This window comes from Schistocerca nitens, chromosome 8, assembly GCF_023898315.1.
Source record: "Schistocerca nitens isolate TAMUIC-IGC-003100 chromosome 8, iqSchNite1.1, whole genome shotgun sequence".
Taxonomy (NCBI): domain Eukaryota; kingdom Metazoa; phylum Arthropoda; class Insecta; order Orthoptera; family Acrididae; genus Schistocerca; species Schistocerca nitens.
In genome coordinates this window covers 516,179,986-516,197,661 of record NC_064621.1, presented here as the reverse complement: position 1 = coordinate 516,197,661, position 17,676 = coordinate 516,179,986, and the positions used below count along the sequence as shown (strand labels likewise).

The 17,676-nt window shown below is 39.6% G+C and overlaps 1 protein-coding gene across 1 annotated transcript in view; it reads left to right on the top strand.

The window, feature by feature from the left end:
- The window catches only part of LOC126198585 (E3 ubiquitin-protein ligase Iruka-like), a 135,920-nt gene that overhangs the window by 98,050 nt on the left and 20,194 nt on the right, over nucleotides 1-17,676 (top strand). The window contains exon 5 of the mRNA XM_049935026.1: nucleotides 17,109-17,269. Coding sequence (XP_049790983.1) covers nucleotides 17,109-17,269 — 161 coding nt within the window. The remainder of the gene's footprint in view (nucleotides 1-17,108; nucleotides 17,270-17,676) is intronic.

The window sequence follows — 17,676 nt, the reverse complement described above, 5'->3', positions numbered from 1 at the left end:
ATTGTCATCATCTTGTGAACTTTTTGGGCAACAGCTGTCTTTTGGTTTCATAAATGGTTTGATGATATATATGGAACATAAGTGTTAAGAGAGCTTGTCCCATTATCACCTGGCATCTATTAATTTACGCATTTCCGTTAAACAACTGTTCTTGTAGTATGATAAGGTATATATTTATTTCAATAACAGTTATCCTTCTTATGCACACTTTATCATCATGTGTAGGAACACTGGGGTGACAGAAGTCATGGGATACCTCCTAATACCACGTGAGACCTCCATTATCCCAGCAACTCCACGTGTCGTGGACTCAACGAGTCATTGGAAGTCCCCTGCAGAAATCAATTATTGAACCATGCTGCGCTGCCTCTATAGCCATCCATAATTGTGAAAGTATTGCCAGTGTGGGATATTGTGCACGAACTGACCTCTCAATAATGTCCCATAAATGTTTGATGGAATTCGTGTTGGGTGATCTGGGTGGGCAAATTATTCACTTGAATTGTCTGGAATGTTCTTCAAACCAGTCACAAACATTTGTGGCCCAGTGACATGGCACATTGTCATCCATAAAAATTACATCGTTGTTTGAGAACATGAAGTCCATGAACAGCTGCAGATGGTCTCGGAGTAGCCGCACTTAACCATTTCCAATAAGTGATTGGTTCAGTTTGACCAGAGGTCCCAGTTAATTTAATGTAACTATAGCCCACACCATTATGGAGCCACCACCATCTTTCACTGTGTCTTTTTGACAACTTGGGTCCAAGGCTTCATGGAGTCTGCACCACATTTGAACCCTACCATTAGCTTGTACCAACTAAAATCTGGACTCATTTAACAAGGCCACAGTTTTCCAGTTGTTTATGGTCCAACCAATATGGTCACGAGTCCAGGCTGCAGGCAATGCCATGCTATTAGAAAGGCACTCGTGTCTGTCATCTACTGCCATAGCCCATTAATGACAAATTTTGCCACATTGTCCTAAACATATGTGAGGCGTACATCCCACATTCGTTTCCGCAGTTACTTTCCACAGTGTTGATTGTGTTAGCACTGACTTATCTATGCAAAAGTTGTTGCTCTCGGTCATTAAGTGGAGGCCGTTGGCCACTGTGTCAACCGTGTTGAGAGGTAATGCCTGATATTTGGTACTTCTGCACACTCTTGACACTGTGGTACTCGGAATATTGAATTCCATAATGATTTCCAAAATGGAATGTCCCATGCACGTAGCTCCAACTACCATTCTGTTTTCCGTTTGGTTTTTCCCGTCATCCTGCCATAATTGCGTTTGAAATGTTTTCACATGAATCGCCTGAGTACAAATGACAGCTCTGCCAATGCAATGCCCTTTTATGCCTTATGTGTGCAATACTACTGCTATCTGTATTATATGTGCATATCATTATATCATGACTTTTGTCACCTCGGTGTATCTAATACACTTATATGTTCTGAATTTGATACTGGGAAAAGAACTTCTTACAAGTTTTATGGTCTCATGAACACTGTGCTGCCTTTAATGGAATCATTAAGTGTGGAGTAAAGCGTTTGAATAATTTTGGATAGTGGTGGGGGGCGGAGTGTTGACGTGAAAGACCAGGAAAGCACCAAAATTTGTAATATATTTTGTCACAACCCCATAAAGAACAAGTAACAAAAGTGTATCTATGCAGAAGTAGGCTGCTATACGCAAACATGTAATGCACTAGCATCCATAAACCACTTCTCACTCATATATAAGTACCGTAACACTGTTATCTAGTAAACAAAACAAATCTCCATCTAGGTATGCTACTTAATATTGTCTTGAGGAGAATGTTGCAGGGGATAACAGAACAATAAATAAAACTCAACAGCACTCTTAACTTTCAGACCATATACCATTGGTGTAGTCAGATAATAGTGAACCCAGTACTGATGTTGATATATCTTAGAGCAAACCTTCAGCCTATGTAGCTACACTTCAGTTATCACAGTTTCCTTATCTCAGTAGGAACTCTTATCTTGGAGAAAGCATAGTTATTTTTCTATATAAGGATCTAAATAGGTTCATTCCCACGTGGATGCTCATAAATGCATCAGAATATTATTGGACAACACCTTAAAAAAGCACATTTATCACTTTGGAGCACTGCAGGTGATGTAGAACTGGCACAAGGCAGTAATGTGATCCTCCACTGTGGAATAGAACAGATTATTTTTTATGGCATCGGTATTAAATTTCCTGAGTGTGATCTGTGACCCTTCGATGTTAAATGTTAATACATTTATTTAGTAAATTTCTCTCAGTTGCCTTTCATGGTGTTTGCTGAAGTGTCCCTGCTAGTCAGTTCCACCCGACTGTTACAGTAGTCTTCACTGGCCTTTGTCCCCTTATGCATGGATGGGTGCTGAGAGAGAGAATTAATTGTCTTCCAAGCTACTTGAATGACTTAATCGGCTGAAATTTAAACTTTCTGTACTCACACTTCCTCTTACAAAAAACAACCTCGTATACAATGTGAGTTGACAAATTTTTATTAAAACATCCAGCTTGGGCGATATCAAGACAAGAAGTTCTCTCTAATTGGACAGTCATCTGTCATGGCATCTGTTGTGGCCATGACCTTTCCTCTTTTTCTCCTTATCATTTGAACACCTTCAAACCTTAAAGCTAAGAAACAGGTGGCCCCTCACAGTAGGTGGAATGCTCACTTGCTGTCTTGCCTTGTAGACGAGGTAGGTACAAGACATTCTCTCATCTGCACGTATTGTGCGAGGTGTGTTTTTTACGTAAGTACCGTTTTGAAATTAAAAAAAGACGTGCTAAGATACCTCAATAATTTTATTTTTACATGAAAGCCTCTACCTTAATCTACTTTTCTACATAATTTCCGTCAATATTGAGGCACTTATAAAATTGTACCAGTTTTTGAATACCCTCCTCATAGAAGTCTGCTGCCTGACTTGTTAACCACTGCATCACCACTGTTTTGACTTCATCATCGTCTTGAAGGCACTGACCACCCAGGTGTTTCTTAAAGTGCAGGAACAGATGGTAGTCACTGGGCACAAGATCGGGGCTGTACGTAGGATGATTTAGAGTTTCCCATCGAAAAGATGTGATGAGATCTTTGGTCTGATTCTCCACATGGGGACGGGTATTGTCTTGCAGCAAAACGATGCCCTTGCTCAACTTCCATGGACTGTTTCTTTGATTCTGGTGTGACGCTGGCCACCCATGTTTCATCACCAGTAACAATTTGGCTTAAGCATCACCATTGTCGTGGTACTGCGCAAGGAAAGTCAATGCACTGTCTAAACATTTGGTTTTGTGCACATCATCAACATTTTCAGTACCCAACACGCGCACAATTTTCGGTAATTCAAGTGCTCGGTCACAATGCAATAGAAAACACTAATAGAAACATTAGGAAAGTTATTCCGCAAGGAGGAAATTGTAAAGCAACTGTTTTCTCTCACCTTATTGTCCACTTCCTGCACCAAACTTTCATTAATGACCGAAGGACACCCACTCCGTTGTTCATCGTGCACATTAGTGCGGCCATATTTAAATGCTCTCACCCAGTTTCTTACCATTCCATCACTCATAATGTTTTCTCCGTAAACTGCACAGATCTCACAATGAATATCGATCGCTTTTAGGCCTTTAGCACTAAGAAATCTTGTAACAGCCCGTACTTCACAGACGGCAGGACTCAAGATTATTGGAGGCATCTTAAACACTCAGTACACAACGTAAACAAGGAAGAATCAGACTGTAATGGCGTCAGTGCATAGATTAAGGTACAGGCTTTCATGTAAAAATAAAATTATTGAGATATCTTAGCACGTCTTTTTTTAGTTTTAAAACGGTACTTACATAAAAAACACGCCTCGTAGTAATATCTCCCACAGTGGATACTACTAAACCACACAAATGTCTTTAGTCATTGAAGAAGCCTGGAAGAGGGAAATTTCATTTTATAAAAATGTCATGTCACATTTTAACTGCTGACTTGGATCTTGGCAGTGAAGTGGCATGTATATACCAGTGGGTTTTATGGAATGATGCCAAGACATGAGAGAATGGCAAAAAGGTGCCACCATGTTTTGACTTAACCATGATGTCACCATGAATGTAGTTGCAAGGTTGGTGATTCTTCGGGAAAATCTAGAATTCCCAGAGAATTTAATTTTACCTGGAAAAATAAGAGAATTCTCAGGGAATTTCAGGAATTTCAAAAAGATCTCAAGGAATTCTGTGTTTTTAACACTGAAATTGAATTTCATTGAGTTTTATAAATCACAGATTATAAAATAAATATCATCTCAAAGTGTGTTAATTATACAAATATTGTTCCATATAAATTATTATTGTTTAAAAACTGTGGTTAAACTACTGGCTATGTCTGGTATATAGCTCAGCTGAGAGGAAAGAAAAGTCATTAGTGTTGCAGGGGCGCCACAACCCCCCTCGTGCTCACCATTAATTTATCAGGAGCTTCATGACACCATCTTCCTCCCCAAATATGGAATTTTCAGGGAATTTTTTTTTCAAAGATCGAGTAGCCACCGTGGCTGCCAACTGGTTGGTGTATCAACATGGTCTGACTGTCGACAAGGGATTGTGTACCATGTGAAGCCATATAACACTGTATCTGACTGTGGCTCGTGACAAATGAAACTCTTCCCCATGACAATCATTTCCAAGCCTGAATTGCTCCTGTCATTGAATGCAGGTCCATGTCAACCAATTTCCCCTCAAACATTGTGAAGGGAATGGTATGCAATGTACATTTGGAGTCTTAATTGTGGAACAGGCCATTGTTCATAGTGGCATATAATCGCGCATGGGCCAAATAACACAGTAACTGGGCTGTAGCTGACAGAAGGCATGTAGTGTGGTTTGAAAAGTTAAGTATTCCGTCCTTTCAAATAATGTAAGGTGTTGAGTGCATGGATGCCCAAGGTGGTGTTCAACCTGAAGTGTGGGGAGGGTACAGTTCAGGTTGAAAGTGGTTCTATGGCTTTTTAAAGGTGCTTTTCATGCTGCAGTTTGGGACCTATTCACTCAGGTTATCATGAACATGAACCAGGGTGTTTATTTCAACCTCGGTAACAAAGTGTTGCTCTATCTTCTACATCTTCATGCCGAGTACGGTGTGGGCACAGAGCTGCACCTATACGCTTCTAGTTTGACAAACACTGAGACACATATTGCACCTTGACTGTCATCCTAAATCACCTAGCCTTAATTCCACAGAAAATGTCTGGGATGATCTTGAATGCCAAGTGAAACATGACACTCAGCATTTCCGCACTATGATAGCTCTGTGGTATTTAATAATCAACAAATGGTTCCAGTTGGATATGGCATACATGAATAAACTTGTGGACCCCTTTCTCACAGAATTGATGACATTGTCAAGGATAGAGGCAGTGTTACATGGTGTTAGTGTTATGTCTGCCAGGGGTGACTTGTTTTTTGTCTGGTTTGGTGTGGTTGTTTGTCGAAAAGAAATAAATTTCAAACTTGACTATGCAACTGTTTTCGCAAGCTATGCCATTGAGTGGAAGGGTGATATTTGCTGGAAGGGCAATGTTTGAAGTGATGCTACTGATTTGTGCTTTGACTTTCCTGTTCATGCTGTTACAAATCAGTGGGTAGTGGATGAAGGCCTCCATTCCATCCATCAGCTAGGATGACTCCAGTAACTGTCAAGATTGATTCGTAATGATATTGTTGACAGAGTAGTGTGTGAGATAAAACACTTTATAGGTAATAACATCATCAGCATGGTTTATGAAGCTTCTGTGACAAAATATATTCCGGAGTCTTGAGTACTGAACTGTGTTCCAACGTGTTAAGAGATAGACAAGCAAATTTATGATTCATATATGGAAGATTCAGAGGCAACTTTTCTGCATCTGGTATTGCAGGAAAATGTTTTTTGAATTCCCTGGCAGAAGTGACAGAGCAACAGTTGCTGTATGCAAATAAGGACATAAGACACATATTACAGTAGTGGCAGAAAATATTCATTTATTGATTGCTCCACTGGCTCCCATTGAAAATTTGTTTACAATACAACGTAACTTCCAACACTGCTTTATCTTTTGATACTCATACCTTTAAGACTTTTGAAACAAGTTCAGGCTCCTGAATATCATTACTGCTACTTTAAGGCAGGGATGCAAAGACTGTGGGATGTATGGGGTCTGCCATTGATCTGATGGTGTTTCTGGCGTTCAGGCAGGGGCAACCCAGATCAGAATAATAACTTGTCTCAGGGCACTTTATTTTGAACTTGCACAACAATGCAGTTACGGCATCAGAAGCTGCACATGGACCTGCAGGGAATGTCATTGTTTAGATGTTAGTGGTTCATGTATTCTACGGTACATAACTTGCATCGGTGAGCTTTGTGACCCTGTTCATTAGTGCATTGAACTTTTGCATTGAAGGTAAACAACAATTTTATGTATTTGTGTGAACCTGTAAGTGCATACTTCATGATCATCAGTCAGTAATAATACAAGGAAAGTAAAAAATTTAAATAAAATGCAAAGTTTTGAAACAAATGATGTGAATTAATCACAGTGAGTGGTTTGCGGCCTGCCATACTAGCAAGTTGGTATACCCCTGCTTTAAGGTATATGTATTTTTTCTTGTTGAAGATTGTCTCGTCTTGCAATTAATCCTCCAGAGTATCATCTGGTTTTTGGATTTAGGCAATAATGCATTGTACCCAAGGAGGCATTCACTTTTGCTTTCATCACTGCTTGAATAGAAATGAGAAGTAATTGCTTAAAAAAAATCCTGATATTGCCAAGAATATGAGCATCATATGGAATAGAGTTGTGTATTTTCTTTTTTAAAGAAAGGATCACTCCATCATCTCTGTCAACTGTAGACTCAGAACTATGAAAAGTAAACCAAAGATTCTCTAATTGCAGAGAGTTGCGGCAGCGTACGCTATATGCATACAACTTCAGTTTATAGTCATGTATTTGAATTCTGTAGTTGTATTAATGATGTGCAGCATTTGTCTGTGTAATGTCACCACAAAAATCGTAGCAGGGAAGACACTAATCAGTCCATACCTTAGTGTAGTGTTGTTAATCTTACCTTGTGATTAATGGTACGATTTTGTTTGAGAATAACCTGCTTCTAGAGCAGGCTGAATAACTCAATAATTTTGAGTGAGCACTCACCCCTGCACAGGATCCAGCTCGCAGTAGTGGTGTGATTCGGAGCGGGGGAAATGAATGCGCACCATATCGGGGTGACAACTGTGAAATGCGGTAGGTTAGTTATAATAGCAGTGCCACCTAACAGCAGCAGTGGAGAGTTGGCATTGTGTAAGATGGTGTCTTTGCACTTGGCCTTGTACTTTCACAGGGAGAAAAATCTTGTATTTTTACACAAAAAGATGGGTTCACAAAATGTTTAGTGTATTATAATACAGTGAATACTTTCTGGAAGTTTGATTTACAGAGCCACTACATGTGTTACCATGTCAAAGAATAAGGAAATGAAAAATGTGTAGGACCTGAGGGTGTACAAGAAGTTTTAAAACTTTAAAGAAAACACAATGAAGAAGAGGAAGAAAAGTAGAGTGGGAGTGCTGTTTGGATGAGCTAAAAAATTGCATTACTTTTAGCAACCTCTTTGTGCCCTTTTACAGATGGTGGTTTAATAAAAGAATGTTTGGTATTGCAGCGGAACATTTATGTACACTTTGGGTAGAACAGTTTTGTGAGGTGCTGTTATTAAACGTGTCAGTCATGCATCCCCCACAGGGAGACTTAGTTTGGATAAACGTTGTAAACAGTTTGTTGAAAGTTTTAGTGACAAAGAGTATAAACTCTATTCCCTGTAATGATTGGGAAGGAGGGGGGGGGGGGGGGGAATTTACAGTATTGCTACTTTGCAGTCCTTTGCTCGATCTCTGCTCATGGTGCGATTTGGCTGTGAAGCCCAGTTCTAGAGACTGTAGGCATCCTTCCCAACTTGTCATGTGCACAATTTATTTCCACCACATAATCAAAGGTTCTAACTAACAGTAGTCTTGAAATCTTAAAAATAATATTTTACATCTGTGTAATGTCCAGTCAGTTTTGTGGGAAAATTTTGTGTCATAACATGATTTCCTTCAGACTTATATGCGTCGCTAAGCTAATGATAGTGTCTTAAAATGTAATGAAGGTCCTCCATTATCATTTTCAGGATATTCCAGCTTGTATTTAAACCGCATCTTGTAAATAACTTATTTATTTTGGAAATGCTGAGAGCTCTCTGAGATGGCAGATGTGTGAGCAAGTTGCGCTTGTGTGTGTGTGTGTGTGTGTGTGTGTGTGTGTGTGTGTGTGTGTGTCTACTGCTGACAAAAGCCTTAATGGCCAAAAGCTATGATAGTGTGAATCTTTGTATTGTGCCTATCGCGGCTCAGCATCTCTGCTATATGGTGAGTAGCAACTTTCCTTCTCTCGTATTGTTACATTCCATCCTGAATTTTCCATTGTTTGATTTATTTATTTTGGTGTTTACATTTTCCTTAAAAATGTGAAGGTTAAATATAGAAAACATAAAAATATGCAGGAAATATGAATAACAACACCTTCAATCACAAATTTTTGAATAAGTTAGCTGATGTAAAATATATATTGTTATTGTGAGAAGATTAGCTGTGAAGTTTATAAGTTTGCAAATTGTTAATAAAACACGGGAATACGTGACAGAAGGCATCATTATTCTACTTCCTGTGTACTGAATACAGTCACACCTCAACCATGGAACGTAGATAAAACTAGGAAAAATCTAAACATTAAGTAAAAAATCTTGTAAATCAGAAGTATGACTCCCCCTCGTGTTAGAACTTCAGGCATACAAAATTACTCCTAGCCTCAGCCCAAAAACCTGGTATTTAAAAAAATAATAATTACTGAAAGTATTAAAACAATTATTACAGTATTATCATATTTTCAAATGTTTAATAATATTAAATTAAGACATCCTATATCAGTAATTTCATTATTTCACAGAAACTCATAATTGGGTTAATAGTGAGGAAAAATGGGAGGTTTCTTTTATTTATTTTTATTTATTTATTCATTCATTCTTCTTTTCAATGCTACATTAGTCCGATTGCATCTAATGTAATATTTCACCCAAAATTAGTTACTATAATTTTGCCTTAACATCATGAATTATCATATTCATATTAATTATCAAAAAACAATAATATCCCTTGACAAGTTAAATAAAATAATTGTGAACAGGCTCAATTCAAGAAATTAGTTAAATTGCACTACTGTATGATGATAAACGCATATTTAGATTTATTAAAAGCTCTTTCATTGATTTTACTGCATTTACAATATTACATTATTGGAATTGTTTATAGTAATTCAAATTGTAAATGCTATCAAACAATGGAAAATCCAGGATGGAATGTAATAATATAATAAGAAGGAAAGTTGCCACTCGTCATATAGTGGAGATGCTGAGTTACAGATAGGCACAACAAAAAGACTTTCACAGTTAAGATTTTGACCAGTGCTCTTTGTCAACAATAGACGCGCGCACACACACACACACACACACACACACACACACACACACACCTGCAGTCTCAGGCAACTGAAACCACACTGTGAGCAGCAGCGCTAGTGCAGTTGGGAGTAGCGACTGGGTGGGGGTAATGAGGAGGCTGGGGAGGGAGGGGGAGGTATAGTATGGTAGGGGTGGCAGACAGTAAAGGTCTGCAGGTTACACGGAAGGCCAGGGTTTAGATTACCTCTCAACATGCTCTGAAGTGAGAAATGTCCTGCCCACTATCCTTTTCACCCATCCCACAGTGGTATTCCGCTGTCCACCGAATTTACACAATATATTCGTTCATCCTTAAATGAACCCTGCTCCCAGTCCCTTACCTCATGGCCCATACCCCTGTAATAGACCTAGATGCAAGACCTGTCCCATACATCTTCCCACCATCACCCACTCCAGTCACTAACATCACCTATCCTATCAAATGCAGGGCTACCTGTGAAACCAGCCATTTGGTCTACAAGCTAAGCTGCGACCACTGTGCTGCATTCTATGTAGGCATGACAACCAACAGGTTGAATGAATGGCCACCAACAAACTGTGGCCAAGAGACGAGTGGACCACGCTGTTGCTGAACAAGCTGCCAAACATGACATCCTTCATTTCAATGACTGCTTCACAGCCTGTGCCATATGGATCCTTCCCACCAACACCAGCTTTTCTGAATTGCACAGGTCGGAACTTCCCCTGCAATACATCCTACATTCCCGTAACCCTTCTGGCCTCAACCTTCTTTAGTCACTGTCCTCATCCATCCAACCCCTTCCCTGTTCCCATTCCAGCACTACACGGCCGTCATTCCACCACCATACCCAGTATTTTTATTTCTCTCCTTTTCTGCTACTCCCCCCCCCCCCCCCCCACCACCACCACCACCACTCCCCTGCCCTCCTTGTAACCTGCAGCACTTCACTGTCAGCCACCCCCACCACTTCACTGTCTGCCACCCCCACCATACTATCCCTCCCGCTCCACACCCCAGCCTCCTCCTCACCCCCACCCAGTTGCCACTCCCATCATGCACTGTTGCTGCTGCTCGCAGTGTGGTTTCAGTTGCTTGAGACTGCAGTGTGTGTGTGTGTGTGTGTGTGTGTGTGTGTGTGCGCGCGCGCTTTTCTGAATTGCACAGGTCGGAACTTCCCCTGCAATACATCCTACATTCCCGTAACCCTTCTGGCCTCAACCTTCTTTAGTCACTGTCCTCATCCATCCAACCCCTTCCCTGTTCCCATTCCAGGGGTGTGTGTATGTGCTGGCACGTATGTGCGTATGTTGTTGACGAAGGCCAGTGGCTGAAAGTTTTAATTGTAAAAGTCTTTTTTGTTGTGTCCATCTGTGACTCAGCATCTCCGCTATATGGTGAGTGGCAACTTTCCTTCTCATAAAATTGTAAATGCATTATTTTTATTTAATAATTACACTTCAAATATTGAAATAGCATTTAGATGTTCCTTCCATAGGAACAAATTTGTGTTGGTGAGGCTGAGGAGGATTTGCAGTAAATATTGGTACAGTAAGTAAACTACAAGTATCCTTATAAAAACACTTATAGTATACTCTGCTAAAAACATAAAATAAAATAAAATCGTCCTGTACGAAACCCAATATTAAACCCTGACGCTAGTTATGATTCACCTTCAATAAAATAAAAAAAAAAGTAAGAGTGTATCTGCCTAACAAGAAAACTAAAACAAGCTAAAGGGTAAGAAGCAGTAGCAATAAAGCTGATGATTCTCTAACTCATTTATGCAAAATACACCAATTTAAATAAAGATGATAAAATTAAACTCAAATTAACTTAATACGAAATGGTCGTAGCAACAGAACGTAAAGAACCTAATAAATAATAATTTCAATTTGATGACCAGCCAAAAATTGTTAACACTGTAAATGCTTAATCTATTAAAACACACAAGAATTAGAAACCCAGAGGAAGAGGAAGAGGAAGAAGAAGAAGAAGAAGAAGAAGAAGAAGAATAAGAATCTGTAACAGTTAAATAATGGAAAACAAAACAATTTAAAAATGAATTAAATTAAATACTTAAAAATTTAATAAAATAGAAATCAGTTCCTTACAAATTAGTGTTGGCTAATACACTGTAGCACCAAAGAGACTGGTATAGGTGTGCGTATTCAAACACAGATGTACGTCAACAGGCAGAATACGACACTGTGGTCGGCAACGTCTGTATAAGACAACAAGTGTCTGGTGCAGTTGTTAGATAGGTTACTGGTTCTACAGTGGCAGGTTATCAAGATCTAGGTGAGTTTTAATATGGTGTTATAGTCGGTACATGAGCGATGGGACAAGAAGTCGAGTCTCTGACGTCTCTGCAGCCAGAATAAGATCCAGCAAGAAAGGGACCAATGACAACTGAAGAGAATCATTAAATGTTAAAGAAGTCAACCTTTCCACAAATTGCTGCAGATTTCAATGCTGGGCCATCAACAAGTTTCTGCATGTGAACCATTCTATGAAACATCATCGATATGGGCTTTCAGAAGCCCACTCGAGTACCCTTGATGACTGCATGACACAAAGCTTTATGACTCGCCTGGGCCTGTCAACACAGACATTGGACTGTTGATGACTGGAAACTTGTTGCCGGGTTGGACAAGTCTCATTTCAAATTGTATGCAGCAGATGGGCATGTATGGGTATGGAGAGAATCTCATGAATGCAGTTGGAGTGATATGGGAACCCTGATACGTCTAGATATGACTCTGACTAGATATGACTCTGACAGGTGACACGTACGTAAGCATCCAGTCTGATCACCTGCATCCATTCATGTCCGTTGTGTATTCCGACAGACCTGAGCAATTCCAGCAGGACAATGTGACACCTCACATGTCCAGAATTGCTACAGACTGGCTCCAGGAACACTCATCTGAGTTTAAACACTCCTGCTGGCCACGAGACTCCCCAGACGTGAACATTATTGAGAATATCTGGGATGCCTTGCAATGTGCTGTTCAGAAGAGATCTCCATCCCCTCATGCTCTTATGGATTTATGGACAGCCCTGCAGGATTCATGGTGTCAATTCCCTCCAGCACTACCTCAGTCCTTAGTTGAGTCCATGCCACTTCTGCATGCTCATGGGGGTCCTACACAATATTAGGCAGGTGTACCAGTTTCTTTGGCTCTTCAGTGTAGCATGTCTAAAAGTCTGAGGGAAACACACTAGTTCTACCTTATTACAATTCTTACAGAACTGAGTATATTAAAAAGCTACTCTTTCCAAAACATAGTTAAAAGAAGACAATTCGAAATATGTAATTAAATCATAAAGTACCAGCACTATATGTAGACATAATCTAAATGAATGAATTGTAATTTCAACACAGTAATCTGTCAAAGCAATTTTAAATTAATTTGAATCAACAATATAAAAAAAATTCACCCACATAGTCCTTTCATACTAATGTGAATATTTTAATAAATTAGGATAGAAACTGGCCTGACTCATGCCATTGTTAAATCTGATCATTTGAAGATTTAAAGGTCAGTTAACTCTAATCATTTTGCTTTTGCACATACATAAAGATCGTAATCTATGTTGATATGAACTTGAGAGAAAAATTATGCCGTTTTTCCCAAAACTAACTTAATTTTATGATCATAAAATATCGATTAAAACAAAACAGAAGTCAGTGATTCCATAATGAGTAATTTATTTATTGTTCACATAACCCCAACATTACACTATAATTGGGTATTGAAAGACTACCAAAAATGAAACTAACAATGAAATCTCAAGCTATATAACTTCTTATTGTCTTACACAAAAGTCAAATTCTATTAGGGATAGTCAAATCAAAAGAAGGCAGGTGGAAGAAAGTAAGTAAACTGTTTATTATTTCAAAAAGTTATCACCATAACTGTTAATACATTCATCACACTGTGAGACAAGTTGGTCATTGACTTTATGGAAAAATTTTTGTGGTTGCCTATGGAACCATGATTGTACCTAGACGTGCACCTCTTCATCTGAAGCAAACCAATGACCACAAATGTCTTTCTTCAGGGCTGTAAAAATATGAAACGGCATGGGGAGAGATTGGCACTGTATGGTGGATGTGTAAGGGCTTCACAGTGAAATTTCCGCAGTGTACTTGAAACACCCTTGACAAATGTGGCTCCTCTGTTGGGAATTAGGAAGGCAGAGCATGAATGTCGCCACTGTGCCATTCGATTGCACGACATGCTCAATACGAGGTCTGCAAGTTTGTCTCTTCACTGTGGAGGCTGGGAACGATAAGCAGCGAAGTGTGTGGTTGTTTTTGACCATGGAAAGAGTCTGAGGAAGTGGAATTGATGCCAAAATGTCTGTTCTGTATGACGAACACAGTAGGTTACATGCCTATTTATGTGAAATAAAAGATTTCAAGAGAATTGGCTGTCATTAAAAGACAGCAGTCAGCCATGATAGGCTCATTGTGTCATTAATCCTTTTATTATTGCTGCTGTGGGTGTTACTGTCAGAAATGACGGAAATCGGGTTGTAGAAGACATTCCGTTCCTGTTGGGCCTCATTCACTGTACTGCTAATGTCATCCTGACAAAGCATCTGAAGTTTTGAAAAATCTGTGCACAATGAGTTCCTCACAGTCTGACAGAGGAACAGATGTTGAACAGAATGTCAACATCACTGCAGCACCAGGAACAGTATCACAATGAAGAATATCGTTTTCTATTTATTATTGTCAAGGTAGATGAAATACGGTGTCATCATCATTTTGAGCTAGAGAGCAAGTATCAGACCATGTAAGAACATGGATTGATTCTCACTGAAAAAGTCCAAAGCCATGCATACCTGCTCGGGGAATGTTATGATGATCCTTCTTCTTTTATTGCAAAGGCCCATTGTTCACCAGCTTTCAGGAATATAGTGCCATAATTGTTTACAGCAGTACGTGAACACTTTGAAAAAATTGAAGCATGCCATGAAGTCCAAATGCCCAGGAATGTTGACGGATGGCATTATTCTGTTGCATATAATGCCATTCATCAATGTTCCTGGGCATTTCGACTTCACGATGTGTGATACGAATCCTGCAGGGCTGTCCATAAATCCGTAAGAGGACGAGGGGATGGAGATCTCTTCTGAACAGCACGTTGCAAGACATCCTAGATATGCTCAATAATGTTCATGTCTGGGGAGTCCGGTGGCCAGCAGGAGTGTTTAAACTCAGATGAGTGTTCCTGGATGTGTGGGGTGTCACATTGTCCTGCTGGAATTGCTCAGGTCTGCATTATTCTCTTACAGAATAATGCCTGCTCACATGTTGCCAAGGATGTTTAGACTATGCTATAGAAGTTCCACTGTGGAGCCATTGCACATCCTCCATAAAGTCCAATCTTTCATCATGCCATTTCCACATTTTTTGGAGCCCTGCCCAAAGACATTTATGGCTGTCGATTTGCCTCAAATCTACAGTCAACCGCAAACATTTTCCCACGAAGGCAGTGACCAGCTTGTCCCACTGTGGGATAAATGTATTAACAGTTATGGTGATTACTGTTGAAATAATAAACAGTCTACTTACCATAGGATTAAATGAGAACACACACCAAAAAGCAGAAGAGTTAAGTTGTTGCTAGGCACACACAAAAGAAGGAAAACGTGTTAGCTTTTGGAGTTATCCTTTGACGAGCTAGAGTAAAATAACACAGTAACACCAAAACATCAACAAACTCGCACTCTTGCCTATCCCCCTACACGGTGCCAGCTAGACTGACAGTGCCAGTGCTATTTTGTGGCAGGTGGACTGGTTGTGGTGGGTGCTCCAAGCTGCTAGCCACCCAGCCCCAGTCCCTCTCCCTGCCTACTCTCTCTCTCTCTCTCTCTCTCTCTCTCTCTCTCTCTCTCTGTACATCACATCACCAGATGCCCTTCCCCTTACCCCCCACAATAGCAAGGGGCACTGTCAGTCTGTCTGGTACCATGTAGGAACATACGTGTGGTGTGTGTGTGTGTGTGTGTGTGTGTGTGTGTGTGTGTGTGTGTACACTTCTAGCTTGTCAAGGGCTAACTCTGAAAGCCAGCAAGTTTTCCTTCTTTTGTGCGTGCCTTTCGACAACTCAATGCTTTGGCTTTTCTGTGAGGGGTCCCTGTAACTATACAGTATTTACATTCTACAAGAACTTTCCTACAAAGAATTTACGTACTTTTTTCCTATCTGTCTCATTTTAATTTGACTGTGCCTCAGGATCTTTCAAGTGGTTTTCTCATTGTAATTAATAATCAAGTCCTTACTTGTTTAAATATATGTGGGAGTATTTTTAAAATACTGATGAATCTTTCAGTTGGTTTCCATTATGGCCAGCTGTTCCATCTTGAGCACCTGCCATGCGCACTCGCAGTTAACGGTGGGCTAGCAATTGACATGCAGGAAACCAGGAGGTGGGCCATAGCTTACATGATCATATACCTTGGGTGAGTGTCAGTGGGCAAATAGTTTACTCACATGACAGAACTGCTTTATAGTATCTCAGAATTGCCATTAAAATGTTAGGGGAGAAGGGACATAAAACTGAAGGATGTTGGGAAACCTCTGTAAAGGTTCTTTCATTTATTTAAGATTAGATGCTTTCTTTACTTTTTTTAACTTTCTGCAAAAAGTATTTCTTATGAAGCAGAACTGTGTGTATTTAAGCCTTTATCTTTGAATTGGTAATCTGGCAGTTACCGATTAAGCCACAGAGGCAAAGGCTTAAACCCTATTCAGTCTTCATGACAATGTTATGAAAAGGATAGTTGCTACTCATCACATAGCGGAGATGCTTAGTCACAGATAGGCACAACTGTCAAACAAGTAAGCTTTTGGGCGAAAAGGCCTTCATCAGAATTAGTCTACATCCACACACAGCTCACACACGCATATGGCCACAGTCTCTGGCTGCTGAGGCCGTGTGTGTGTGTGTGTGTGTGTGTGTGTGTGTGTGTGTGTGTGTTTTTTTTGTCTAATTCTGATGAAGGCCTTTTTGGCCAAAATTTTACTTGTATGACAGTCTTTTTGTTGTGCCTATCTGTGACTCAGCATCTCCAATATATGGTGAGTAGCAACCATCCTTTTCATAATATTGTCATTATTCCATCCTGGATTTCCTAGTCAGTCTTAGAATTTTTTCCTTCACTTATTGCTTCTTTCACTTACCTGATGGTTTGTAAATGTGAAACATGCTAGATTTCACTGTGGTTATAGGTCCTTGTATGGCTGGTTAAGTCAGTTCAAAAACCTGAGGAAGCCAAGGCTGTACCATTGCAATAGCACTTGCCTAGTAAAGTACTGTAATGTTCAAACCAATCTTTTAATAGAGGACAGCTTTACCTAACTTGTTCATGAATAGAAATTGTTTATTTTTTTCATTTGAATATTGTCTTGATGGTACCCAACTATTTGATCTGTTGTAGGTTGTCTCGTATTTGGTAAAACACAAAGTAGGAAAATGATATGTTGCTCCTTCCTATGTTACTTACATAATGTACTTCTTTTTCTAGACTCTTCTTGGGAAACCCAGGAGATTATGCATGGGGGCGAGAGGGTTTGGATGCAATTGTAACCCAGCTGTTGAATCAGATGGATGGAACTGGTCCTCCTCCACTTGCTAAGGATAAAATTAAAGAAATTCCAGTTGTGATGATTACAGAAGACCAAGTCAGTAAGTATGCTCTATAGTTAAAACACATTTTTTCATAAGAAAGGAACACAGTGTAAATGTTGGGGTACAAATATTTAAGAAGAATGATATGTAATCATTTAACATTAAGTTTGTAATCAGTAAATTTCCATGGAACTCTCTGCAGCTGATAACCCAAGATATCATTGGGGTATGATAATATGAAGAAATTTACTTGGTTTATTAACTGCAAGGATCTTATCAGTGAGGTTCACCAAAAAAGTTTGCATAGGAGTGGATATTTGGGATGTTTAGGAGAAAGATTATTTTCTTTACATGAATTGTTTGCTGGTTGCTCCGGTTAGTTTGTTAGATGCCGTCTTAATGGATTGCCTAATCATAGTGTATGAAACAGGCCATGTGTCTGTCTTTACCATATATAATTTAAA